Here is a 26707-nt window from a genome sequence, read left to right as displayed (position 1 = left end):
CATGCTTACCCGGTAACCAGAGGGCCACGCCAGCCACGCTGGAGGAGCCCCCTACCTGGAACAGTCCCATCGCAGGACCCCCGCTGCTCTGCACCAGCCTTTTGTTAACCAGTTAAACAATTAAAAAGGTATCATTTAACCCACTAACTTTTAAACTAGGGATTTACATCCCTAGCTGAAGGCAATATGCTCCCTCTTTGTAGAACTCCTCCCCACCAACCTGCCGAAGTGAAAAACGTAAGCAATCGAACTGCTGTCGCGTGCACAAGGGGAGCCGGATAAAAGTGCAGCTCCAGAACAATCCTGCATATGTCCCCTTTGCTGTGCCAACTCGCACATCCTCAGAATACCAACAAAAGTCAGTTCAAGTGCTAGAAACTAAAGCCAGGCAGGTGGCACATGTATTAAAATGATCTATAGTAAGGCTCATAAGAGCATTAATCGCATACATATGAAAACCACCAACCCAACACTGTAGAGTAACTGTTACTTAGCTCCGAGCTACTCACTTTGCTTTCCAGTGTTTCACTGATGGATACTGCTATTTTCAACATCTCCTCAGCATCCTGAAGGCATCTAAAGCCCAGGGAAAAAACAGTAGTGAAAGCTTAATGGTAAGGCATTTTTTCCCATGAATACAGACCAAAGAACAGTTCCCTATACAAAAAGCTAGGAAGAAAACTCAAGACATTTGTCTGGATTTTAAACTGTGATTGTGTTGAAAATACATCTTAAAATCTGTTTAAAGAGCATATTATTTACTGCAAAAATAGGTGTGTCTTCTGGCTATATCGACAAAAAAGGTTTAAATATTGGCATTTTAGCTCTGACAACATAAGCTTAGAATACTACCTGAAAGCAAATAATACCTGACAACATAAACTTACAACAATACCGGATGCCAAGCTCCTAAAGGCTATTTATGTTTGTATGTGTGCAGAGACCCAATGGTATGAAGTTATTGTTAGTGAAAGGTGAAGACTCAAATCCTCTTTTTAGCCAAGCAAGAGCTACAGTATTGCACAGTGGCAATGCAAGTTTCCCTCAACACTGCTCTGTCAGGGGGAAACCACAATCACAGACGGCCAGAAAAAGTAGCTGGACACCTGGCCTCGCTGGCTGATACAGACGAAGAGGTGCCAGATAGGCCCACTTATTGGGTGGGTTTTGAGAGTGCCGTGGACTAGGACCAAACTCATTATGGATGTGCCATTAAGCAATCGTTAGATTGTTACTTTCTAGCATCACTCAACTGGCCTTCATTTGAACTTACGCTCTCAAGACGAAAAACTCCAGGTCCCTGACCAGTACCATAAGCCATCACATTCCCCTGTGACAGTCTGACATTTGGACATTAAACAAATGAAACATCTGAAGATAAACTACACACACAGCAGTAAGATGACATTACCCAATATTCGGCATGCGACCAAAGTTTTCCTGGAACTGGTCCAGCGCAAGCATGGCAGTGTGAGTTTGCAAAGGTGCCTGTTAAGAAAGAGGAGATGTCTGATTTACACAGAACTGATCAACAGCTGAATGCTCATCAACACACCGTGACAATGCGCAGCAGTGGGGGTGTAAAGTGCTCGGAAGCGTTGTGCTCTGCCTGTCTTGGGTAGCCCCTGCTGACGTGCTCTGAAAGGCAACTAGTGTGCACTGGTGTCACCCTGCTGGAAAAAATACCTTGGTACCACGCACGAGGAACCTTTCAGAATGTATCAGTAGGGCCACCCAAAACAGAGCACAGCACCTCCGAGCACTCTAGAGGCATGTCTAGACTACGTTTCAATTTCGAAAGAGGATATGCAAATTCCCGCAGAATTTGCATATCATCTTTCAAAATTAAAACGTAGTCTAGATGTGCCCTAGGAGATACTGCTAAGGAACTAACACTAAAACTAATTATTTACAACAACTTCACAAAGTCTGTCTGAACAAAGCATAAGCAACGCGAGAGCAGCAAATGTTCCATGTACTCTCACTGGTAGCAACAAGGAACTGAGGGTGGGGAGAGTCCGTGGCACCCCTTATACCATGGCATGAAAGCGCCATTCCAGAGGTCGCCAAAGCTGCTTCCCTACAGGGGAAAACTTCTGGCACCAATATATGGACTGGACATGAGCAAACACTCACAGAAGAATTCAAGATTTCCCACCAGCGAGCATTCAGATTTCCAGTGGCAGAAACCATTGATTAGCAGCCCTAGCTAATCACAAAATAGCGTACCTCTATATTAGATTTATTTTTACATTCCACATTTCAATTGTAGAGTAACTTTAGCAGCCCCATAACCATCACTAAAACCCATGCTCTGTAAGCTCTGCACTCTCATATTTTAAATTTGTTCTTATGTTTTACTAGAAAAATGAGACTTCTTACCAGGTTACTGAATTTGGCTCTTAACGTTTTCCCACAAAATCTTCAACAGGATTTTGGGTCAAGAGCTTTTACAGCAACAGAACGAAACATACATGTAACATTACTATGTTCACACTGAGACCCCCTTTGCCTTCCTATTCCATACTTTCCAGTACATACACATTCAACCAATACAAAATTAGATTAATAAGCAACTTCATATTGCAAAATTATGGGAAATTTAGTCTTTAAAAAAAATCCACATACTAATTACCTCAGGTTTGCTAAAATCTGCAAGAAGGTAGGTTGGGTTTGTTAACTGCTTCTCCAGCCGTTCCTAGAAGAAAACAAGATCTCCTGAACAGAATGTTTTACACAAATCATACAAATCTTGTTCTACCGTGGGGCAATAAACGGAACAATGAAACAATAAGCAACCAATAGCAACTGATCTCTAGCACCACACATGAAGCACTGAAAGCTGCACAGTCCTTCTTTTCAGTGTTGCCATCTCTATTATTCTTCATTTCACTAATGCTACACAAGTGGATGTATTACTACTTTTGCTCAAAAATTTCCTACAACTGACATTTTTTCCACTTTTGATATCCTATTGGCCATATGTATCCCAGCAAGACCGCTGCCGGTCATTACTGGTGATTCAACAACAGCAGCCAGTTGTGTAGTGGTTTTGGGTGCCCAAGGATAGACTAGATACATGCAAGTGCGTATCATCAAGTAGAAGCTTACAAGATGGATCTCCCACACATTTTGCTGTTTCTGGTTGTCCATTAGGAGCTCTTGAAATCGTTTGGGAACAAACATGTTGAAGTAATGAATCATAGAATCAAAGACTAGGTTGGAAGAGACCTCAGGAGGTCATCTAATCCAACCTCCTGCTAAAAGCAGGACCAATGCCAACTATGGCAAGTCCCAACATTTGAATTCAGGTCTCCAGAGGTGATAAGCCAGTGCATTTAGCACCCGCTGTGCACCTAATGATGGAAGGGGGAACACTAAAAGCAGAGAACAGTTGAGAAGTTAAGATATGCCAAAATTGGTGTAGAACCTAGCTTAAACAAATGGTTTAAGAGTGGGGGAGTGGCAAGGCATTAACATTTAGAGACATGAGTTAGTAACTTGGGCTTGTCACAACACCATTCTGCATGTAGTCATTTATCAATGGAAATGCTATACATCTTTACATGTGAAATGCAATCCCGCAGTTCTGTCCTCTCCGTATGCCACAGAGAGAATTGCGTAACCTCTAGCACCCCAGCCAAGAGACAGTCCTAGAGCATTCCATTGTGCTAGGGTTAGAAAGAAGCTTTTCAAACACTCCTGGACTGATGAATAACCCATGTCAATTGCAGTTTTCAGGCTTCTCTGCAGTTGTATAAGGAAATTACTATATTTCTGAGCCAAAAAGTTACCTAGCCATCCATGCTATTTATAGTTACCTATACGTAAACACTCAATTCTCTTTCCATTTTTTTATAAACACGCTTTCATTAAGAAGAAAAATATACAGCAGCAAAAGAACACTTACAAAGCAAAATATTTTGGGTGTCTTTACTGGGACAGCTATGCCTCCGTGTAAGTAAGGTTCCATATCTGAAGTATCTCCAATGCTGAAGGAATAAGGTGACACCACTGGAAAGATGAAAGATTAGCCATTATTTTGGTGACAAAGTCTTGTAATAAGCACCTTAGATACATACAGTTATTCCACTTCTCAGAAATGTACATAATTTCTGCTAATACTTCTATTCTCTCGCTGTTTCTTTTCAGGTTGCAATTGCTACAGTTCAACCCTGCTACAATAGCATGGGGGTCAGTGTAGGTAACCCATTTTTCAATATTTCACGCCTTTTCCCGGGCATGGACCTAAAGCATTAGTTTAAAACGATCTGTTATACAGACACACACACACCAAAGTGCAAGAAACTCTATTAATTTGGTCATAATAGAACCATGTATTAGTTTCTCCTGGGACTGGACATATAGAGCAACACAACTTAACCCAATCAATACTCAGTTTTGCACCATCAACCAAGCTCAGCACCATCGCAAAACAACATGACGACTGGGCAGGAATATTTGCAAAGCAGCAGGCCCACTTAAGAGCAAAAACCAGGCCCTTTTCAAAAATTCATGAATCAGAACTCCATTTGGGATAAGTCTACACTCCACAAACAAGACACACCGTAATTCAGTACTGATCTGCACCTGCGTATCAGCACGCATACTGCTGCAAACCTACTGGCATTGTAACGAGGGAAAATTCTCAGATCGTCCAATGAAAAGTGTTCTTTTTGCACAAGTAAAACAGCAGATAGAAAGCCCACCTGTTAGTTGTTGTGTGGATCCATTTAAACAAGACATTCCGTTCACTTCCCGAAAGGTTAAGAACTGTCCCGTTTCAAGCTTGTGAGGATGGTTTTCAAGACAAGTGACAATCCCAGGATTTGACTGAAAACGGAATCGACCGCAAAGTTAGCAAGGGAGAAAACAGCGGAATGGTCCTGACAGTGTAACCTCAGAAGCAACTCAACATGAAGAGGAGGTAGGAGCAGGGCTTTGTTACCTTACTGCTAAAACCTTTGTTACTAAAGCCAAACCGCAAAGAGGGCTGACGACAGAGTGAGAGCCATGTCTTAAAGCAGGTTGTGAAAGACACCGGCTACGAATCCCTTCCTTTCCCTAAAAACAGAGGTTTACTCCAGAATTATATACCCCAAACTGCTACCACTTATGTGACTTCATCAAAACACAATCCCCTAACAGATGATGGAAAAAAACACTGGAGATCGCTGGATAGAAGTACAGTACATGATTTTAACAAATCCCTGGGCTTTGCCCTGCTCCACAGCAGACTCCTAATTCATTTCTTCAGTTCTGCATTCCCACCAGAAAGACTCCCTGAAGAAGCTGGTTTACATCACCCACACCACTTTTAAATCTGCAAGTACCAATTCCCATCCAGGAAGGCATTCATCTAATGGACAATGGAAGGAGATCTATGGATCCATTCCACCCTCAATAGATGACAGAGACCTCATGGCCAGTTCTCCTTGACCAAGCTCACTGTATTCTGCCTCCTTCACCTATCTCCAGGAAATCTTTGCTGCTCCCAGTGGAGCATCTGTAAGCGAGGAGCTAGTATGAACCTCTGCTGCACTATATAGCATCATTGTCCACTGTACTCCAAGCAGGTTGTAAAAACAAAGCTTGGAAAACAGCAATCCTTACGTCTCCCTTCCAGTTTTCACAAAATTAGAATTCTGTCCACTAATGCCTAAGCCATTCCTGAAATTCTGGAACTGATCAGATGCAGCCTCCAAAAGGAGCCATTTTACACACAGACAACATCAAGTTAAACATAAATCATAATAAACAAAAAGCCAAGTCAAATGATGGCAGTAAGATTTCTTGCTCTTACTTGTGTTATGTTTGAAATGAAGATTTCCTTTGGCTCCTCTCCTGTAGTATCCAGCACTTCAAATTCATCACCAAAGTCACAAAACAAACGTGACCATATGCCATACACGTCTGCACTGATAAACTATAAAAGAAGGGAAAACTAGTTATAACTCTCAGCTGTGCACCCAACAGAAGTGTTCTCATCACTTAAAGATACCATCAAATGTTGTTAATGGACGTATAAATTCCACCTTGTGCATTGTATTGAATCTAACAGACAGTGTGCGGAAAGACAGCGTTTGGGCCCACATCAATCTTTCTAACCAAGCACATGCAGCTAGGACCAGAGACGGCATCCGCACCGAGCAAAACTAACAGAGAAGACAGTCACCATCTCTTGTACTTGGTCTGAGCTCATGCGTCTCAAATCCTAGATTCACCACTTCACTCTAAAGCGCTGAAACTCCTTTTTCAGCAGCTCTTTCCATCAAGCTGCGGAGTGTCTCCAGAAAGATAATGTAGCTACTTGGACATCTACGCAGGGAACTGTGCCACTCAAAATAGTCTCCCCAAAATAGGCCAGGGAAAGGGGTTCTGTGGAAGGCAACGTGCTGCATTCTCCCTGTCTCGCTTCCGTGTGACGAGAAGGATGAAGGAAGAATCCTCCACACATGGCTCAACACAGAGAGGATCTGGACCAAGAAACCCATCACCGTTTAGCTCACCTTAATAGGGGGGTGTTGAGTGTGACAAAAATCATTAATCTTCTTCTGCAGCGACAGCCTTGTTTCAGTCAGTATGACACACTGTTGAGAAAAACGTATAAGACGTCATGTCTAGGTATTGTTGAAAGCCCGTGGGGGGAAAAAAAAAAGATACACATCTTAAAGGGTGTAAGAAAGTTTCTGTTGTGCCCTCGCAATTTGAACAGATGTACTTCTACACTAACAACAGTCTTACCAAAGTGTCTCATGTCAAATAGCGACTGCAAAGGAGAATTCATTCCTCCTGCACAGTGTAATAACCCCTGCTGTGAGTAGTCAGGTTCAAAGCCTAATTTGGACAATTTAAATTGGGGGTGGGGAACCTTTTTTGGGTCGGGGGGCCACTGACCCACAGAAAAAAAAAATCGGTCAGGGGCCGCACACAAGTGAGAAGCAAAAAAACCCAAACAAAAACACGCCCCCCTCAAATCCTCCCTGATGTGGTCCCTGACTGAGAAGGAAAAAGACTCTCCCCATATTCCCTTCACACACCAGAGTCTGAGGGGGGGGCAGCCTAATAGATTTTGTGTGCTTCAGCCCCATTGGAGGACCATGGGGGGCCTGGAGTGTCAGCGTGGGCTCTCCACTGCTGGAGGGGAGCCCCAAGCCTCAGGGGCTGGATCCAGGGAAGACGGGGGGGCCACATCCGGCCCCCAGGCTTTAAGTTCCCCACCCCTGATTTAAATGCTTGTACTAGTCATAAGGACTATCTGTTTTAAAGAAAACAATGATAATCCAAGCATTTATGGTTAAAGTTATAAAGTTAGGAAATACAAACAAATATTGGCTTAATGTTTTTAAAAAGAAATTGTGCACAATCTTATATGTTCTAATGCAACTGACTTGTACACACTTCAGATGTTGGCACATGCCCAAGCTTCAAACACACCAACATGCTTTTAAAAAATTAGGGCTTTGTTGCCAATACACCGTTAGTTTCACCACGCTGCATATAAGTAGCCTTTGCCATTCCTGTTTATTTCATGTTAACATATGTAGCTCAATAATGTCACAGCTTGTTATAAAGCGCATATAGTATAAAACAAGTTTTACAAGACCGTGAGATTAGCTCTACAGCAGGAAGTGTTCTCATCATTTAAGGATACTATCCAGCATCTTTACCTTTCTCAGTGCTTGAAATTTATTTGTGGACCAATCTGACATTTAACTATTTACTGATAGCTGTAATTTCAAGGTCAGGAACATGTTCTTTCAATCTTGCAAAATTATTGTTAAAATATTTTAGCTGTCCAGGTATGATACCTATTCATCTTTGTTTTAAAATGATGAAAAAAGAAGTAGGGGTTTTTGTTTCACTTCACACACAAAGGAAAAACCACCCCCCCATGGTCAGGTAGAACACTGCACAGCTGCTTAATGCCATGTACCTGATAGTGTTTTAGAAAGGAGATGTCTGTTGTTTCATCAAGTGGTGCAGTCGATGATAAAACATGGACGTACGGGTTGAGCTCTGCGACGTGAGGAAATGTAGCTTCAGCTCTGAAACAACGGCTTTTGGTTTTCATCCATTTACAAACTATACAGTTCACTTGGCTAATTCCACAACTTCAGTGGCATCCCTCCACTCAATTCCCAGAACCCTTATTTCTTAATAGCTTTCTTTTACAATAAAACATGCTGAAAATGACTTCTCATGCTTCCTCGCATTCAAAATAAACTACCATATGTGCTCCGATAGCTCTGCCTCCATCAATTGGACAGCGAGATTTAGTCACTTGCATTTTTTAGTATTTGCTTTGGAAATGTGGAAGACTGAAAATAAGACAGTTATTGGAAAGATGGAAAAGAAATGGATTGCTTCTTTCATTATCTACAAGAGAACAATCACAGTTTATGGGCTCCTAGCTGTAGGAAGTCAGATGCACAAGGCAAACAAAACTCAATCCCACTTTAGAATGCTCTTCCTTTACATCTAGGCTTTGTGAGAAAGACCATGATTCCAACAGAACAAGAGGCAATGAACATTAAATATACTACACAGAATGTATGTCATAGCCAGTAACATTATTGTTATTCAATGTGACAGACAGTAGATTGCTCAGACACATCTAAATAATTATACTGACCTGTTCCTTAGATTTGTAACATCATCTTCACAGATGAAAAAGTTGGTTCCCAAATCCCATGTCTTGCACTGCTTGGTATCATGAAGCGTAAGAGCCTTCAAAGGAGTTCAGGAGGGAAGTATTAAAACTAACACATTATGGAACACTAATTGAAAAAAATCCACTTAGCTGTGGTATATGCCAGTCTAGGTCACATGCTCAAAACTGAGATTCTGAAGGACTTAACATTGCAATACAACTCGGGGCTTGTCTTCACTACACGGAAAGTCAACACTGCCGCAGCCAGTCTGCCTGAGTTCGATTTCACGGTTCTAGTAAAGACTTGCTAAATTGAACTCAGAGGGCACCCCTGTCAGCGATGGTACTATTGCTCCTCACGAGGAGTAACTGAAGTCGATGGAAGCGTTTGCACCCATTGATCTCCCACAGTGGAGTCCACACAGAAACTCAAATTAAGGTACGTTGACTCCAGCTACATAATTAACATAGATGGAGCTGCGTATCTTAATTCAATCTTCCTCTGAAGTGTAGACCTGGCTTAAGTGAGCTAAAAGGAAGTGCTAGATGTACTGCTTTAATAAAAAACAATAGACCCCACGCCTTTTCCCAGTGCTACTCACTAAATAATTCATTCAGAAACTGTGTCTACATTTTGCTCAGTGTGTAACAGGACAATAATAATGCCAGCTTAAAGTATGAAACTTTATTTTTTCACAAAAAATTAAAGATACCCTCCCCCATTCCCATGACATTGTTATTGCTGCAAGACCTAGAATGCCTGAGGATATATTAATCTGGCTGCATAAAAATCACTTTTGTTGCACTGTACAGGCAGTCCCCGGGTTACATGGATCCGACTTACATCGGATCCCTACTTACAAACGGGGTGAGGCAACCCCGCACTAGCTGCTTCCCCCCAGCAGACCAGGCAGACGCGAAGCTAGCGCTCCTCCCTCCCCCCCCCCCCCAGCAGACCAGGGAGACGCGGAGCGGCTTTTCTCAGCAGACACCTCAGCTTGAGAATAAAGGACTGAGGGAAGTGAATAAAACTGGGAGAATAAAACTGGGAGAATAAAACTGAGCTCTGGCAAAATGTTTGGCTACAGTTTCCCCTACAATATGTACCAGTTCCGACTTACATACAAATTCAACTTAAGAACAAACCTACAGTCCCTATCTTGTACGTAACCCAGGGACTGCCTGTAATTACAAGTGCAGCTACAGTTACTGGTACAGCAAATGCAAGGGAACCTTCTGGAGAAAAAGCTTTAAAATATATCTGCTTCACTGTTATGAAACCTGACAGCATGAATGAAGAATAAGGAGCTTTAATCCACATTAGAAACCATTAACAATTCAGAGCCTGAAGCATAATGACACTGTTTAGACCAGAAAAGAAAAAACGATTTAAAACTCCACACACCAGTAACTGTACAAAAGGATCTTGGTGTGGCCAAGACAAGATATCGAACCAACAGGTGACCAAATCTTTATTAAATGGTGTATTTCAGAGTTCTTTTTTAAAGGAGCCTTTTACGAGAAGCTGACTTAGGAGAAAATCAGAATGTATTTCTGAAAGAAGTTTAGCCTGTCTGATCAGCACTTCTCGATAAAAGTGTAGATTCCTCAACAACATGATCCCTGAACAAGAATATTTCCAGTATCTGCAAAAACAAAAACTTTACTTAACTAAAAGAAAATTTATATCCATTCCTTTTACAAGAAAACTCATTTACATACCTTTATTCCAGCCAGAACTATGTTCTTAGCTGAAAGACAAACAAACAAAAACGAACATTTACAATAATTAATATAAAGCTCAACGTGACTGAAAAGTTACCTGCCTGTACGGATTCCTTCTATTTACATACACATTTCACAGCTCGCAGTAGTCACTTCTAAATAACTCAAAAAAGTCAATTCAGTTCCTTAGTGGACATCTTGGAGAAGACTAAAGGAGCTTTTTATCCCTCCTCACTTGTGAACTGCATTTGTTTTCTGGTAATCCTCCATCCAGCAAGCATTACTGCAGGAACTCTAGTCCCAGAAAGACTATTACCATTTCAAAAAACTATGCCCCCAATTCTGGAGTCACATAACGCTCCCAATAAAGTCAATACAAGAGAGCATTCGCCTTATGACAGCTGACAGGTCACAAGAATATGCCACCGACAAGCCCCTTCCCATCCAAAACAGAGGTACCAGTTAAAAGATCCTCCATACAAGAGGAATTCTCAGATGGCTGGTTAGGGCCAAATTCTCACCATTATGCACCACACATCACATGAGACTAGGGGTTGTAGTTTCAGATTATTTACTTGAATAAATCCATAAATTCAAGTCATTTTAATCTATTCTGCTTTCTGCATAAAACAGTGGTTTTCAAACTTTTTTTCTGGTGTCCCAGTTGAATAAAATTGTTGATGTCCATGACCCAACAGAACTGAGGATGAGGGATTTGGGTTGTAGGAGGGGGCTCTGGGTTTGGGCGGGCTCCAGGCTGGGCTAGAGGCACAGGGTTACCTCTGGCAGCTCCCAGTCAGCGGTGGCGCAGAGGCAAGCTTCCCTCCTGTCCTGGCACTGCAGACTGGCTGCACCCTGGAAGCGCCCGGGAGCAGGTTCGGCTCCTAGGTGGAGGTGTGCAAGCAACCCTGTGTGGCCCTTGCCCTCAGGCTCTGTCCCCTCAGCTCTCTTTGGCCGGTTCCCAGCCAATGGGAATGCGGAGCTGGTGCTCAGAGCAGGGCCCACCCCACCTAGGAATCGCACCTGCTGCTGGCTGCTTCTGAGGCGCAGCGTAGTGTCAGAACAGGTAGCGACTAGAAGTGCCTTTCGAAGTGTGGGTTGCCACTCAGCTTTAGCCAGCAACCAGGATCCTTAGGTGCTGAGCAAGGAGATGCAGCGCCTTACATTTCACAGCCCAGTACTGGGTTGCGACCTGAGGTTTGAAAACCACCAGCATAAGACGCGCCAAAGAATTTCATCCAGTAATTTCTGCATCAATTGAACAGCGTAAATAGCAGTACAAATGCATTTCAGAATGCTTTACATCATCTACAAAAAACATCTGTATTCCATATTGTGGTTCTTCTCTAGGTGCATACATTGGACACAAAATGTATTTTTACCCACCACAGACATATTCTTTTTTTAAAATAACTGCGGCCTGAACTTACCAATCTCCACGCCAAGCCCACCCATACCACTCAGGAACACATGGGACTGGGCCATCTTCTGCATTGCTGTGTCTCCAAGAACATACCTCTGCCGACTACAAGCAAGAAACAAAAAATAAGCAACAAAACAACACCCTCGAAATAGAATTCCCTTGACAATAAGGACACTTTATTTCAAGATGTTGCAGGTATTTTCACTTGCAAAGTCAGCCTGGATTCTGATAGCCAAGCACTTTTCTTTCCATCTCTCACACTGCCACCAATGATAACAGCTCTGCAGACCCAAATATGCCATCAATAAAACCTATACCACCTCATTAGCCACTTGAAGATGTACACAGGTATAACAAAGAACAGTCTACAAACAAGGGGGATAGCACAAAAGTTTAAAGGCACAAAAACTCCACAAGACAAATTATTAGTAATGCAGCAGGAATTATAAAAAAGCTCTCCTGAGTTTCTGAGGCCAAGAAAAATTTGTTGGGTACAAGCTAGAAAACATCTTTTAGTTGAAAACTCAGCATAATTGATATAAAAATCTGAGAGCTACAAAGAAAACCCTGCTGTTCTACCCTAAAAATTGGCACTGTGGGTTCTGTATTCATTGTGATGTAATTCTCTCTTCAGAATACATCAGAGTAAACTTAGAACTACATGTCTTGCAGGCACAAGAACTGGGAATTTTGTTCATCAAATCAGAGTTCAAAGCAACTTATGTGACGAGCAGCTCCAAGTGAGGCATTTTTAAAATCTTCAACTCTCTAAGGTTTCCAGCCATCTAGTTTCATATCAGTATAGCCAATCATTTAAACCATTTTGAATTTCATCTACTGTATCAAGTGTAGAGAATTATTTTGTAGATTATGACTAGAGATAGAAGTTAGATTTGTTTGTTGTTTCTAAAAATATCAGTACTACAGAAACTAGTCTACGCAAAGATTTGTTGTGTTGGGGTGAAGTGAGGGAAGAGTCCTGGGGCAGGAGGAAAGAAGAGATGGATCCCAAGAAAGGCAAATGTATAAGTGAACGCAATGTGCAAAAATACCATGCTGCTACAAGGTAACAGAATTCAGTATGTTTAAAGTATCAAGTCTGGCACACGGGGCATTATTAACGGAGAACCTATATCTTCCCAACAAAGGAATTTCTCTCCCTACTTCACCATCTTTTGGGCTATCATGTTCCAGTACAGTCAGGTCATGGGATTGTTACACTGTACAAGTCACTTACAAGTTACAAATTGCAAATAGAAATCTTAGGGTCCAATTCTGCCACCTGTGGACAAAATCTGACTCAGAACTTCCATCAAATATTGAAAAATAAAATCATAAAAGGTATAAAAACAAGGTATTAAAATTGACCAACTGTTTACTTAAAATACGTTTGTCATGATTTACAAACATGAAGCAAAAGACTTTAATTTCTACACTATGTGATGGAGCTGCACCACCTTTACATATCTTGTTCCGTCTCTCTCTCGGTAATTACAGAAATCTCATCTTCAAGAAAAAAAAAAGTGACCTAGCTGAGGCTTCTGGGGACAGTAAAATTCAAGGAGCCCATCCTCCTCCTAAGAAGTCTCAGATAGTTTTTGATGAGAGGATCATAGGTTCTCGAAGGATTTCGGGTGTATTTAATGCCCATCCTGTTACAAGGGAGCATATTTCTGCTGGAAGATGGAAACAACTCCATGAGCTGAAGCAGCTTGCGTGGGCATAGGCAGGGAGTTTCAAGTTTAGCAGATGCAGAACTAGTCAGCAGCCCCCGAGCAGGGTTCAGCACAGAGACTGAGTGGGTAAGCTAGAAAAGAGAAATGTAACACAGGCAGATTTAGAGGGGAAAGAAAAAGAGACAGAAATTATGTTTTGGAGGACCCAGAGTACAATGTGGGAAAGGCAAGAAGAAAAATGAGAGGAGGAGGGAAACAGGAGAACAAGAAATAATAGAAAATAACCGAAGAAAATATAAACTATCATGTATTTTAGGAGAGAAACAATGAATGTGATTTGATTTCAGGAAGGAAGAGAAAATAGGCAACACATAAGGGGAGTAAAAACAAAGAGGAGTACTGTGGCACCTTAAAGACTAACAATTTGATTTGGGCATAAGCATTGGTGGGCAAAAAGGAAGCTTCAGTTTGACAGAAATAAATACACACACAGAGAGAGACGGGCGTGTTACATTCCTATGCAGGGGTTCAGTGCTAACAAGGCCAATTCAATCAGGGTGGATGTGGCCCACTCCGTACAGTTGATACGAGGGTGAGAACACGGAAAAAGGGGAATTGTTACTTTTTGTAGTGAGTAGAGAGGTAGCCGTGTTAGCTTTTCCTTTTGTTTTAGCAAGATCAGACTATGTAGCACTTTAAAGACTAACAAGATGGTTTAATAGGTAATGAGCTTTCCTAGGCCAGACCCACTTCTGGCTCTGGCCCACGAAAGCTCATCAACTATTAAACCATCATGTTAGTCTTTAAAGTTCTACGGAGTTTTTTCCCTTTCTTTTTTTTTTTTTTGAAGCAAGTGAGCCATTCCCAGTCCCTATTCAGACCCAGTCTGATGGTGTCAAGTTTGCATATGAATTCCAGCTGGACAAATATATTATACGGTAAGTAAGTTTCAGTAAAATAGCCTGCCATTCAGCTAGCCTAACATTAAATTACGGGTTGGACCTTCTTGATCCAGCTCCCCTGGGACCTGACTGGTCCCGGACAAGGGAGTTTTCCGGATCAAGGGAGGTCTTTGGGGGTTGGAGGAGCAGGCTATCCGCTGGGCTTCTCTCCCCAGCCACCACGGCTTCTCTTCCCAGCCTCCCGGCCCTGCAAACTGCAGCAGCTTTGCCAGAGCTCCTGGGGGCCTCACCAACCTCGTGGCAGTCCTGCCGCACCACCGGTGCTCCCAGCTGCTCCACTGACAGCACAGAAGCCCTTCCAGAGCTCCTGGTGGCCCTGCCAACCTCAGGGTTGCCCCACAAGCTCCACCCTTCCCCCTCACCCCCCCCACTGGATTCGGGCTCTGGTGCCCCATGGGCTCTGATGCCTTGCTGGTCCCACCAGCTGGCTCTGCTCCAAGCAGTCGGCAACTTCTGCTGCTGGGACTCTCTAGACCCACAACATCCGTGGTCCTTCCGAACCATGAATGTTTCCAGACCAGAGACACCCGGACCAGAGGTTCAACCGGTACAGGTTTTGAACAACAGTATTAAATAAGTGGAGTCACTGTGTTATTTGTGCGTATTGTACTTTAAAAAGCAAGGGACACAGCAATACATTTTAATTCTGGCGAATAGGTAGCAAATATATTTTTCAAATACTGTTATTAATACTACAGTAACATGCATCTATGTGCAGTACTATCAAGGATATACATTACAGGCAGTCCCCGGGTTACGTACAAGATAGGGACTGTAGGTTTGTTCTTAAGTTGAATCTGTATGTAAGTCGGAACTGGCGTCCAGATTCAGACACTGCTGAAACTGACGGCCAGTTCTGACTTACATACAGAATCAACTTAAGAACCCCAGGCGTCCCCAAGTCAGCTGCTGCTGAAACTGATCAGCGGCTGATTCCAGGAAGCCCGGGGCAGAGCAACTCTGCCTGGGGCTTCCTGTAATCCGCTCTGGTCAGTTTCAGCAGAAGCTGACTTGGGGACGCCTGGGGCAGAGCAGCTGGGGTGCTGCTGGGTTGCTCCAGTAGCGCCGCTCCTGGGTGCTACTGGACCAACCTAGCAGCACCCCATCTGCTCTGCCCCAGGGTCCTGATTCAGCCGCTGCTGAAACTGACCAGCAGCGGCTGAATCAGGACCTGGGGCAGAGCAGCTGGGGTACTGCCGGGTTGGTCCAGTAGTGCCCAGAGCGGGCGCTGCAGGACCAATCGGCAGCGCCCCAGCTGCTCTGCCCCAGAGTCCAAAACAAAAGCCTGGTCTGCTGGGGGGGAGGGGGCGGGAGCACACTAGCTTTGCCCCTCCCCCCCCCCAGCAGACCAGGGACACGGGGAGCAGAGCCTCTGAGGCTTTGCTCTGGCAAAGCCTCAGAGGGAGGGACCCCGCCGCGGCTGCGGCTTCAATCTGGGTGCCTGTGGTCTGCTGGGGACCGTCCCCAGCAGACCACAGGCTCCCGGACTGAAGCCGCAGCCGCGGGGGGGTCCCGCGCCTCTGAGGCTTTGCCAGAGCAAAGCCTCAGAAGCGCGGGAACCCGCCCGGTGCCCCTGGTCTGCTGGAGACGGTCTCCAGCAGACCAGGGGCACCAGAGCAGCTTACAAACGGGGCTTTCTCGCCCCGACTTCCGGGGCGAGAAAGCCCCGTTCTTAAGTGCGGATCCGCGTAAGTCGGGGACTGCCTGTACAGTGGCATTTCAACAGGGCTCGACAATCTATGTAATCTACTCACCCGTGGCGAGTAGATTACATCCCGGGAGAGCCGGGTTTGGGCGATCTGCGCATGCGCAGAATGCCAGACAGCGCGGCTGGCGAGCAGAGTTCGCCGCAGCTCGGCGAGCCCTGCACATCAGGTATGGCATTCTTACCTGTATAAACCATCGTCAATCTCCATCGAATCAGTTGCCATGATGCATATAACTTGTTTGTGCTGGGAAAAAGAAATGACAAAATTAACAGAGCATATTCACAAAGAAAGCAAGTTTATAAATATTTACTATTATTTTCTTAGTGACATCAGAAACCAATTAGGTATAGATGAAATACAAAAAACAACTGATTTGAAGGCCAAACAAGAGAATGGTTCCTTCCAGCTTTTTTTTTTTTTTAATCTAACAACTGATGCAGCATTACACGTCTAAAAGTTGAAACACACAGGAACCAAGACACCAAAAGTTAAGGATCTCAGTGCTGTTTTAAGTCTGCCCTCTTATAATAAAGGGACAGAACCCCTGCTTTAAGTGCAAAACTCAGCTCTAAACTGTGGAGCTGAAACTGACATCTTCATAATGTAGAATTGCATGTTAACTTGGACACGTTGCACTAAGTTATGCCAGATGTGAGACCCATAACTTTGAATTTCCTGGCTTTGTGCACATAAAATGTCACTCGATATTAATAGATTTACTTTTTTTGTTATTAATAAGGTTCTGTGGATTTGAAGGATTAAAAAGAATACAGGCAGTCCCCGACTTACGCGGATCCGACTTATGTCGGATCCGCAGTTACGAACACGGACTGCGGGACCACGTGGTCCCGCCACCCGTGTACTGCCCGGCAAGAAAAGCTGCTCCACGTCTCCCTGGTCTGCAGACCAGGAAGTCGCGGAGCAAAGGGGCGCGCCTGGGCTGCCCCCCCTGCCGGCTTCCCCCACGTCTTCCTGGTCTGCTGGGGGGGGGGGGGTGCGCAGCTAGTACGCCCCCCCCCCCCAGCAGACTAGGCTTTTCTCCGTCGCCTGTGGCAGAGCAGCTGGGGCGCTGCCGGTTGGTCCCACAGCGCCGCTCTGGGCGCTACTGGACCAACCCGGCAGCATCCCAGCTGCTCTGCCCCAGGCGTCCTGATTCAGCCGCTGCTGGTCAGTTTCAGCAGCGGCTGAATCAGGACGCCTGGGGCAGAGCAGCTGGGGTGCTGCTGGGTTGGTCCAGTAGCGCCGGATCGGCGCTACTGGAGCAACCCAGCAGCACCCCAGCTGCTCTGCCCCAGGCATCCCCAAGTCAGCTGCTGCTGAAACTGACCAGCGCTGACTACAGGAAGCCCGAGGCAGAGTTGCTCTGCCCCAGGCTTCCTGGAATCAGCCGCTGATCAGTTTCAGCAGCAGCTGACTTGGGGACGCTTGGGGTTCTTAAGTTGATTCTGTATGTAAGTCGGAACTGGCAGTCAGTTTCAGCAGCGGCTGAATCTGGACGCCAGTTCCAACTTACATACAGATTCAACTTAAGAACAAACCTACAGTCCCTATCTTGTACGTAACCCGGGGACTGCCTGTAACTGGAAGGAATCATCTGAACCCCCCTCACTTAAGATGCTGGGAAATAGATACTGGCATCACTTAATGAAAGCCAATGCACAGAAGTAGGGGGGAAAACCCCAAAATATTGGAATGTGTAATGAAAGGAATAGAAATTACAGAAAATTGAATGCCTTTCTATAAACTCAAGTTTATTGACAGAGCTTTTTTTAAAAACACCACATTTGACTACAAAATAAAGGCTAAAAGCTTGGTAGAATTAAAAAAGAATCAGACATTTTAATGAATAAAAGCATGTAATTATATTAGATAGACCAATACATTGGATTCAGAGCACTACTAAGTGACACAGTTAAAAAGAAACTTCCTCTCTGGGCAGGGAATCATCATAGAGCTGGCAGGGGTGCCTATCAGAGACAGAATACTTAATTAGCTGGGCCGCTGATTGGTGTGGCAATTTCTATCGTCATCATCAGATGACACATTCAATTCAAATGTCCTAAACTCTGGAAGTGATTAAAGTGCACTGCAATTAAGAGTGCACGATGTTACTATCACAAGCAGTCCAACAGAAAGAATACAAGCCTTTTCTATCAACAGATTTAAGGGAGAGGCCAAGAGGTTTTAACAGTTATCACAATGAGAATTCAAATGCTGCAGAAAAAGCTTCATTTTAAAGAAACGTCTGTCAAGGTTGGTAGGTTCTAAAATTAAATGTATTTGTTCGACTCAAACAAATGACACCTAACGAAAGTAAATCAAACAAAACCAGTACTCTGTCTTAGATCTCTTGTTAAAAAAGAAAAAGATTGTTCGAAAAACCAACTACTCCAAACACACAAGAAAACAGCTGAGAATACAGGCAGTCCCCGGGTTACGTACAAGATAGGGACTGTAGGTTTGTTCTTAAGTTGAATCTGTATGTAAGTCGGAACTGGCGTCCAGATTCAGCCGCTGCTGAAACTGACCACCAGTTCTGACTTACATACAGATTCAACTTAAGAACCCCAAGCTTCCCCAAGTCAGCTGCTGCTGAAACTGATCAGCGCTGATTCCAGGAAGCCTGGGGCAGAGCAACTCTGCCTCGGGCTTCCTGTAGTCAGCGCTGGTCAGTTTCAGCAGCAGCTGACTTGGGGACGCCTGGGGCAGAGCAGCTGGGGTGCTGCTGGGTTGCTCCAGTAGCACCGCTCCTGGGTGCTACTGCACCAACCCAGCAGCACCCCAGCTGCTCTGCCCCAGGCGTCCTGATTCAGCCACTGCTGAAACTGACTAGCAGTGGCTGAATCAGGACCTGGGGCAGAGCAGCTGGGGTGCTGCCGGGTTGGTCCAGTAGTGCCCAGAGCGGGCGCTGCAGGACCAATCCACAGCGCCCCAGCTGCTCTGCTCCAGGGTCCAAAACAAAAGCCTGGTCTGCTGGGGGGGCACACTAGCCGCGCCCCCCCCCCCCCAGCAGACCAGGGACACGGGGAGCAGAGCTGCAGCGGCAGCGGGGTGCCGCGCCTCTGAGGCTTTGCTCTGGCAAAGTCTCAGAGGCGCGGGACCACCCCGCAGCTGCGGCTTGAGTCCCGGTGCCTGTGGTCTGCTGGGGACCGTCCCCAGCAGACCACAGGCACCAGGACTCAAGCGGCAGCAGCGGCGGTTCCCCGCGCTTCTGAGGCTTTGCTCTGGCAAAGCCTCAGAAGCGCGGGAACCCGCCCGGTGCCTCTGGTCTGCTGGAGACGGTCTCCAGCAGACCAGGGGCACCAGAGCAGCTTACGAACCGGGCTTTCTCGCCCCGGAGCTCGCAGGTAGCAATCCGCTACCTCGACCTCCGGGGCGAGAAAGCCCCATTCGTAAGTGCGGATCCGACATAAGTCGGATCCGCGTACGGATCCGCGTAAGTCGGGGACTGCCTGTACATGAGCATCACACTATGCTTTAAAGATAAACAGAACTTTTATTTTCCCCACATTTGAGAGCAATATCCAGACATTTCTTGATTCATGTATTTTTCTAACATAACAATGCAATTTTATCTAGTCTTTCCGTTTAGTAGTCAGTTACATTTAAGATGTTTCCCTCACTTCTGATTCGGTAAATTAGTTATCCAAAAATAAAGCAAATAAGGAGTTTCTCTAGCCAAGCCTTTTCTGAGATTTGTCTTTCAAAAAAATTATTCCTTTTCAAACTAAAAGACTTTTCTCCCCTGACATAAGCAAAATAAAATCTAGTATCCCAGAAAATAATAGCCTGGTCAATTTCCTAAAAAAAAAAATCTCCCACAGCCAACTATAACTCACTTCACGTTTTAGGCAGAATGAATTTTTACAGAAAATTAAGAAATTGCAAGGGTAGATTCAAATGGAAAACACATTTATAGTGGAAAATGAGCTACAACACTATCAATTAAAGTATTACTGTGCTTCCACAGTTTATGTATACAAGGACCATATCATGTAACTTTACACATGAGCAAAGAGATATCCGCCTTTAAGGACAAGATGTCATATATTTCCACATTCTCCTCCTTTATAGAAGGCCAAGCTGCTTACACTGTAGTGGTATGCTGCTGCTGGTGACAGACTCACCTCCCTGACACCATTCAGCTGGGAACATACTATTATCTATACATTCCCCGTTTTGCATGAATAATAAGGAAGTATGGTTGAATTAGACAGGGAGAACCTTCTCCGCATATATCTAGGCTTGGAAAGATTAGATTTTTACCTATAAGAGTTGGTGAACATCTATTTAAGCATGCATACACACAAATCGGTCAGCCATTTCCATCTATAACAACAACCAAAAAAACCCATTTCCATCTATAATAATCAAAATGTATAGATAGCATTTTCTTATTTTGCCTGCTTGCTTGGTAATTTACTAGAGTTTGATTTAAGGATATGTACTTCGTATATTTGACACGCGATTCTGACTGTTTACCAGTGACAAAGCTTTAATTTTTTTAATCTCAACATCAATTACTCAAGTATTTATAGTCTGACCCTCCCTTCCATGATTTTCTACACCGATGAAAATTTAAATCAGTAAAACCCCCATCACTTTGAACAAGTGTGAAAGTTTAAATTAATAATAGAAAAAAATGCTTAAAAATAAACATTGGCCATGGAAATTATCAAAAGACAAAAATCATATTCTGTCAAATGTATGTAATTTCTCATTTAACACTATAGATCGGTTTCAGAAAATGATCGTGTTAAGTGAAAACGTCTTATGCGGGGTCCATTTTCCCATTGAAAATAATGGAAAAGGTGGGGGTCGCGTTTCAAGCGGTGGTGTCTGTTGGGACTGGGACAAGGTTGGGGGAGAAAGGGAACTGGGTTACAGCAGGGGCTCTGGGGAAAGGAAGGGGAGGAGAGGGGAGGGGGATTGGGTTGGGAGTATGCCCCTGTGACGGGTCCACTGGGACCCGCACTGCGTCCGGCGAGGGAGGGGGTCGCCAGGGAATGGCACGGTGAGTGGCAAACTCTCCGCCGCTTTGCAAGGAGGCGGGGAAAGCCCCACACAGACGCCGGCGACAGGCCGGCTGGGGAAACCCAGCCAGCGGCCTGCAAGCAAGGGCAGAGGAGAGGAGGCAAAGCATCCGGCAAGGGGGAGCCTGCGGGGAACAGCGTGGCAAGCGGCAAACCCTCCGCCGCTTTGCTGGGAGGCAGGGGAAGCCCTGCGCAGCCACCAGCAACGGGCCGGCTGGGAAAATCGTGTTATTCCGGAGACGGTAGTGTAACTGAAAAAACGTTCCCTAAAAAAAAATCGTGCTATCGCAAAAACGTGTTAAGCGTGCATGTGTTAAATGAGGAATTATTGTATACCATACACAACCTGCTTGGACATTGTTTCTTCTGTGTATATGTAATTTCCAGGTTTCCCCCCAGTGTCTTTTTGTAGAGCCATGCAAAAAAAAATAATTCTGCTAGTAAGCTCTTGATATTCAGCAGCAGATACAACTCTTAGGATACGTCTACACTGCACGGCTATTTCGGGATACCGGAGGTAACCCAAAATATCTACCTTGTGTCTACACAAGCGTCCGTTATTTCAAAATATTTTTCACAATAACGAGTGTGCTATTTTGCCATCTTGCTAAACCTCACTGCATGAGGGATAAGCTATTTTGAAATAGATTCAAAATAAGATACACAATTTGTGTAGCACAAATTGCTTATCTTATTTCGAGTTTAGGGTGCTGTGTAGACACACCCTTACTGTTCTTCTTAAACTGGCTTTCAAGCAAACCCAGAAATATTTTCCTGTAACTAAACCCTGTCCTCATTTGCGTGCACAAATAAGCTTACTGAACAATCAGACTAAAATTACTTTCTGCAAGCAGCCCAAAGATGTGCATATTTTGCTGTGTTGTTTGGCTAGTGAAGCTGTTTGTTTTTTAATATAAAGCTAAATGTTCGCAGTGACAATGTGAGCTTTTTGTTGTGAATGCCATACCCTAGCCACATTGGAAGGAATGAGTTTGTCTGCTAAACCCCTTTCAGAAGGGATGGGACTCTTCTTACTCTCAGGACATATGCGGAGGAAGAGAAACGGGCACTGGTAATAAATCGATAATATAAAGGTTTTTTCTTTTTAACAGTTATTTACCAGTCCAAACCCAGATTAGTAGTGACATGAAGTAACATTTACTAAATAACTATTCAGTGGGCTAGGTGAAAAGTTAAATTGCTGATTCCCAGCACTAGAAATAATCCACCATTGTAATTAGTGGCAGTAAATTCCCTTGTCAGCAGCCTTATCAGAGAAACGAAGGACTGAGTGAACATGGAAACTGAAATACCCTCTAATCCCGTCAGATCAAAAACAGGAGATGACTTGCCACTACCCAATACCTGTGCTTACCCTGTTCCATGTAAATACAGTCAGGGCACTCGTGGCAATAGTGCTGACGAACCTCAACAACGATTAATGGAATTTCCCCTCAATTCTCTTGTGGGATAGTATTTTATGACCCTGTTTTATGGATGGGAAATTGACACACAAGATCGATTAAGTGACTTGCTCAGGGACACACAGAAACTGAAGCAGAGCAGAAACTGGGCCCTGATCTCTTCCCTATCCATCTGGGGACAAAACCCTATCCTTCCTCGTGGCTAATAATTAAGCAGTACCGATGCTTTTTTGAGAGAAGCGTTGCTGGCTTTTGCAATCCTGAAAGTTGTCAGTGACACAAACATAGAGCACTTACTATTATTTATACAGAGCAATATCTGCACTCAGCAATTCTCACGAATGCTCTGCCTTGGATACATTTCCACCTCAAACTCCCAATCTCCTGCAGCCCAAATTGCACCCCAAGTCCCTCAATTCCAGCCCCAGCCTCCCCATCCCTGCTCCAGCCCCACCTCATGGCCCTCACCCCAACACTCGGCCCCAATCCTGAGTGCCTGCCCCACGCTAAACCCCTCATCCCCAAATCCGCTGGGTCACAGGCATCAACTTTCTTCAACTGGGTCATCTGAAAAGAAGTTTGTAAACCACTGATCTAGACTAGACCTACTAGAGGTACAGCCAGCCTTATAAAAACACCCGCAGCTCGTCTATCCCAGTTCTCCCACCTTTGCTAGCCTCAGTGCTATGCACCAACAATGGTACCTTTGCACAAAAACTACAGTCCAGACTCAGCTCATTTGCCTTAACCCATTCTAGCTCACTTTCAGGATGGATGGCAATTCAGGCTCTGTCTACTAACGTAATGGGTGTCAGTCAGCTCCAGTTACAGAATTTTTGCTGTCCTACATACCTGAAATTAAGCTCACAATCTCACACACCACCACGGTTTTAAAAATTCCCGCAAGAATCCACTTTAACGTCAAGACAGAGACAATTATGCTGTCCCTTGCGATGCAAACATATGTACTACAAATTAGACTGAACTCCTAATAGGAGGAAACGGTAGGAAAAATGGTATGTGAGATTAGTGGTATGAAGCTGTGGCACTTACTCAAACGGGACAGCACACAAATATTCTGATATTTGGTTAGTTCAGATATACTGGGAAGTCAACTGTATCTGTTTCAGCCACTTCTGGATGCTGGTAAGAGTTCAAAAGGGCTTCACTGCAGCAAGAAATCGAAGGCGAGGGAGAACGAAGGGAATAGTGGTTTGTTTGAATATGAAACACCTCAGAGATGACTGATGACTGTAAAGGAAATGAACACATCTGTAAGGACAGTAAAACACTTGGTAAGATTTCTGCTACCAACGATGGTGTGGGATTTAAGGGTACTGGCGTTGGGTTATAGAGGGAGAGAATACTGGGAAACAAAGAGTACCACAGTTGCTGTGAGATTTTATATGGAAAATAAATGGCCCCACATGTCCAATATGAGAACTAAACAGTGTTTTATACAATCACATCCCTCCCTATATCTCCATTCACACATATCCTTCCATCCACCAGCACCCATTCATCCTTCTTCCTTAGCTCACCCCTACACGATCCTCTCAATCCACCAGAAATCACCCCACACGCCAACCCCAACATTCACACTCCCCAAGCCTCTCTCACAATCTAACCACAAGTCCCTTCCCCAACACACCCCTTCGTACACTCTCCAGGATCTCCATCCCACACCCCCACCCACCTGGTGGGATGGTGTCCAGCATGTCAGGTCTGGGAATGGAAACAGCTCTCAGAGCAAACTCCTCAACCCACCCCATGGGCCTCCCCTGCACACCCCAACCCACCCCACCCCCCTGCACACACACCCCCAGCCCACCCCACTGACCCCCCTGCACACACAACCCAGCCCCGACCCCCCCTGCACACACACCCCCAGCCCCCCCGACCCCCCCGCACGCACACCCCCAGCCCCCCCGACCCCCCTGCACGCACACCCCCAGCCCACCCCACTGACCCCCCTGCACACACAACCCAGCCCCGACCCCCCCTGCACACACACCCCCAGCCCACCCCACTGACCCCCCCTGCACACACACCCCCAGCCCCCCCGACCCCCCCGCACGCACACCCCCAGCCCACCCCACTGACCCCCCCCTGCACACACACCCCCAGCCCCCCCGACCCCCCCGCACGCACACCCCCAGCCCACCCCACTGACCCCCCCTGCACACACAACCCAGCCCCGACCCCCCCTGCACACACACCCCCAGCCCACCCCACTGACCCCCCTGCACACACACCCCCAGCCCCCCCGACCCCCCCACACACACCCCCAGCCCACCCCACTGACCCCCCTGCACACACACCCCCAGCCCCCCCGACCCCCCCGCACGCACACCCCCAGCCCACCCCACTGACCCCCCCACACACACACCCCCAGCCCCCCCGACCCCCCCGCACGCACACCCCCAGCCCACCCCACTGACCCCCCCTGCACACACAACCCAGCCCCGACCCCCCCTGCACACACACCCCCCAGCCCCCCCCCCCCCGCACGCACACCCCCAGCCCACCCCACTGACCCCCCCGCACGCACACCCCCAGCCCCCCCGACCCCCCCGCACGCACACCCCCAGCCCACCCCCCCGCACACACACCCCCAGCCCCCTGGACACCCCCCCAACCCACCCCACTGACCCCCCTGGACACACAACCCAGCCCCCCCCGCACCCCCTCCCTACAGCCCCACCCCCCGCCCGGCAGGCTCTCACCGCGCGGCGGGCTCGGCGGCGGGGCCAGGCCTGGGCGCCGGCAGCGGGAGGGCGAAGCGGCAGCCGGGCCGGGGCGGAGCCAGCGCGTCCCCGCCTGCGCCACGCAGCGCCCCGCCCCTCACAGGCCCCGCCCCTCCGCACACAGCCCCGCGCGCGCCGCGCAGCGCCCCGCCCCTCACAGGCCCCGCCCCTCCGCACACAGCCCCGCGCGCGCCACGCAGCGCCCCGCCCCTCACAGGCCCCGCCCCTCCGCACACAGCCCCGCGCGCGCCGCGCAGCGCCCCGCCCCTCACAGGCCCCGCCCCTCCGCACACAGCCCCGCGCGCGCCGCGCAGCGCCCCGCCCCTCACAGGCCCCGCCCCTCCGCACACAGCCCCGCGCGCGCCACGCAGCGCCCCGCCCCTCACAGGCCCCGCCCCTCCGCACACAGCCCCGCGCGCGCCGCGCCCCGCCCGCCCCTCACAGGCCCCGCCCCTCCGCACACAGCCCCGCCCGCAGGGAGCAGCACCGCACCCCCAGCGGGAGGGCCCCGCCCCGCGGCCAGGGCCCCCATTCCCACCCAGCCGCCTTTCCGGAATGAGCTGTCCACACTGGCCCTTGAACTCCCGGAAAAGCACCGACTCCCGACTAGGAAATCAGCCACTATTCCGGGAACGCCAGTCTGCTCCCGCTCGGGCAGACGGCCTTATTCCGGAGCAGGGCCAGTGTAGACAGCCCAGGGGTCTTTTCCGGAAAAAAGCCCCCATCGCGAAAATGGCCATCGCGGCTCTTTTCTGGAAAAGCAGCCTGCCAATGTAGACGCTCCTTTTCCGGAAAAACTGAAAACGGAATAGTATTGCGTTTTAAGCAGTTCCGGAAATTCATGCCAGTGTAGACACAGCCAGCGGGAAGAGCAGGCTTCTTGCGCAAGAGCGACGCTCTTTTTTAACAGGCATAAGCCCTCTGGCGCAGGAGCTCTTGCACAAGAAGGCAGTGTGGACGCTCGGCCGGGATTTCTTGCGCAAGAAAGCCCTATGGCTGAAATGGCCATCGGAGCATTCTTGTGCAAAAGAGCATCCACACTGCCATGGGCGTTCTTGCACAAATGCACAGCTCGCACGTGGCAGTGTGGATGTTTTCTTGCGCAAGACTTCTTGCACAAGAACCCTTGCGCAAGAAGCCGCCAGTGTAGACATAGCCCTAGTCTTTATCACATCTTCTGGCAAGGAGTTCCACTGGTTGTGCATTGAATGAAGAAAAACTTCCTTATGTTCAAATATGCTACATCTCTCCACTAAAATGTCCCCATAGAGACCGCTCTCCATGCTCAGGCTGCCCAGCCCCCTACATCCTCCACAAATTCACTCTTATTCTGACCTTACGCAATTGACCCCAGT

General features: G+C 46.7%; 1 protein-coding gene across 5 annotated transcripts in view; it reads right to left on the bottom strand.

The window, feature by feature from the left end:
* The window catches only part of UBA6 (ubiquitin like modifier activating enzyme 6), a 51354-nt gene extending 25876 nt beyond the window's left edge, over positions 1-25478 (bottom strand). The window contains exons 1-15 of one of the 5 annotated variants that reach the window (XM_075929267.2): positions 25332-25478; positions 23659-23856; positions 22557-22667; positions 16330-16391; positions 11809-11903; positions 10376-10404; positions 8636-8730; positions 7937-8048; positions 6510-6590; positions 5804-5926; positions 4710-4833; positions 3911-4014; positions 2636-2698; positions 1412-1488; positions 510-576 (exon numbers count right to left, since the gene is read on the bottom strand). In XM_075929267.2, the coding sequence (XP_075785382.2) occupies positions 510-576; positions 1412-1488; positions 2636-2698; positions 3911-4014; positions 4710-4833; positions 5804-5926; positions 6510-6590; positions 7937-8048; positions 8636-8730; positions 10376-10404; positions 11809-11903; positions 16330-16370 (1011 nt within the window). In that variant the 5' untranslated portion in view covers positions 16371-16391; positions 22557-22667; positions 23659-23856; positions 25332-25478. Of the gene's footprint in view, positions 1-509; positions 577-1411; positions 1489-2635; positions 2699-3910; positions 4015-4709; positions 4834-5803; positions 5927-6509; positions 6591-7936; positions 8049-8635; positions 8731-10375; positions 10405-11808; positions 11904-16329; positions 16392-22556; positions 22668-23658; positions 23878-24301; positions 24331-25331 lie in introns of all 5 variants that reach the window. The other 4 variants (XM_075929266.2, XM_075929264.2, XM_075929265.2 and 1 more) reach the window with 4 other exon arrangements.
* Positions 25479-26707: the final 1229 nt, after the last annotated feature.

The sequence above is a fragment of the Pelodiscus sinensis genome, chromosome 4 (assembly GCF_052426305.1).
Source record: "Pelodiscus sinensis isolate ZL-2025 chromosome 4, ASM5242630v1, whole genome shotgun sequence".
Classification (NCBI taxonomy): domain Eukaryota; kingdom Metazoa; phylum Chordata; order Testudines; family Trionychidae; genus Pelodiscus; species Pelodiscus sinensis.
The sequence above is the reverse complement of the archived record's forward strand: the minus strand, read 5'-3'. Positions and strand labels throughout refer to the sequence as shown.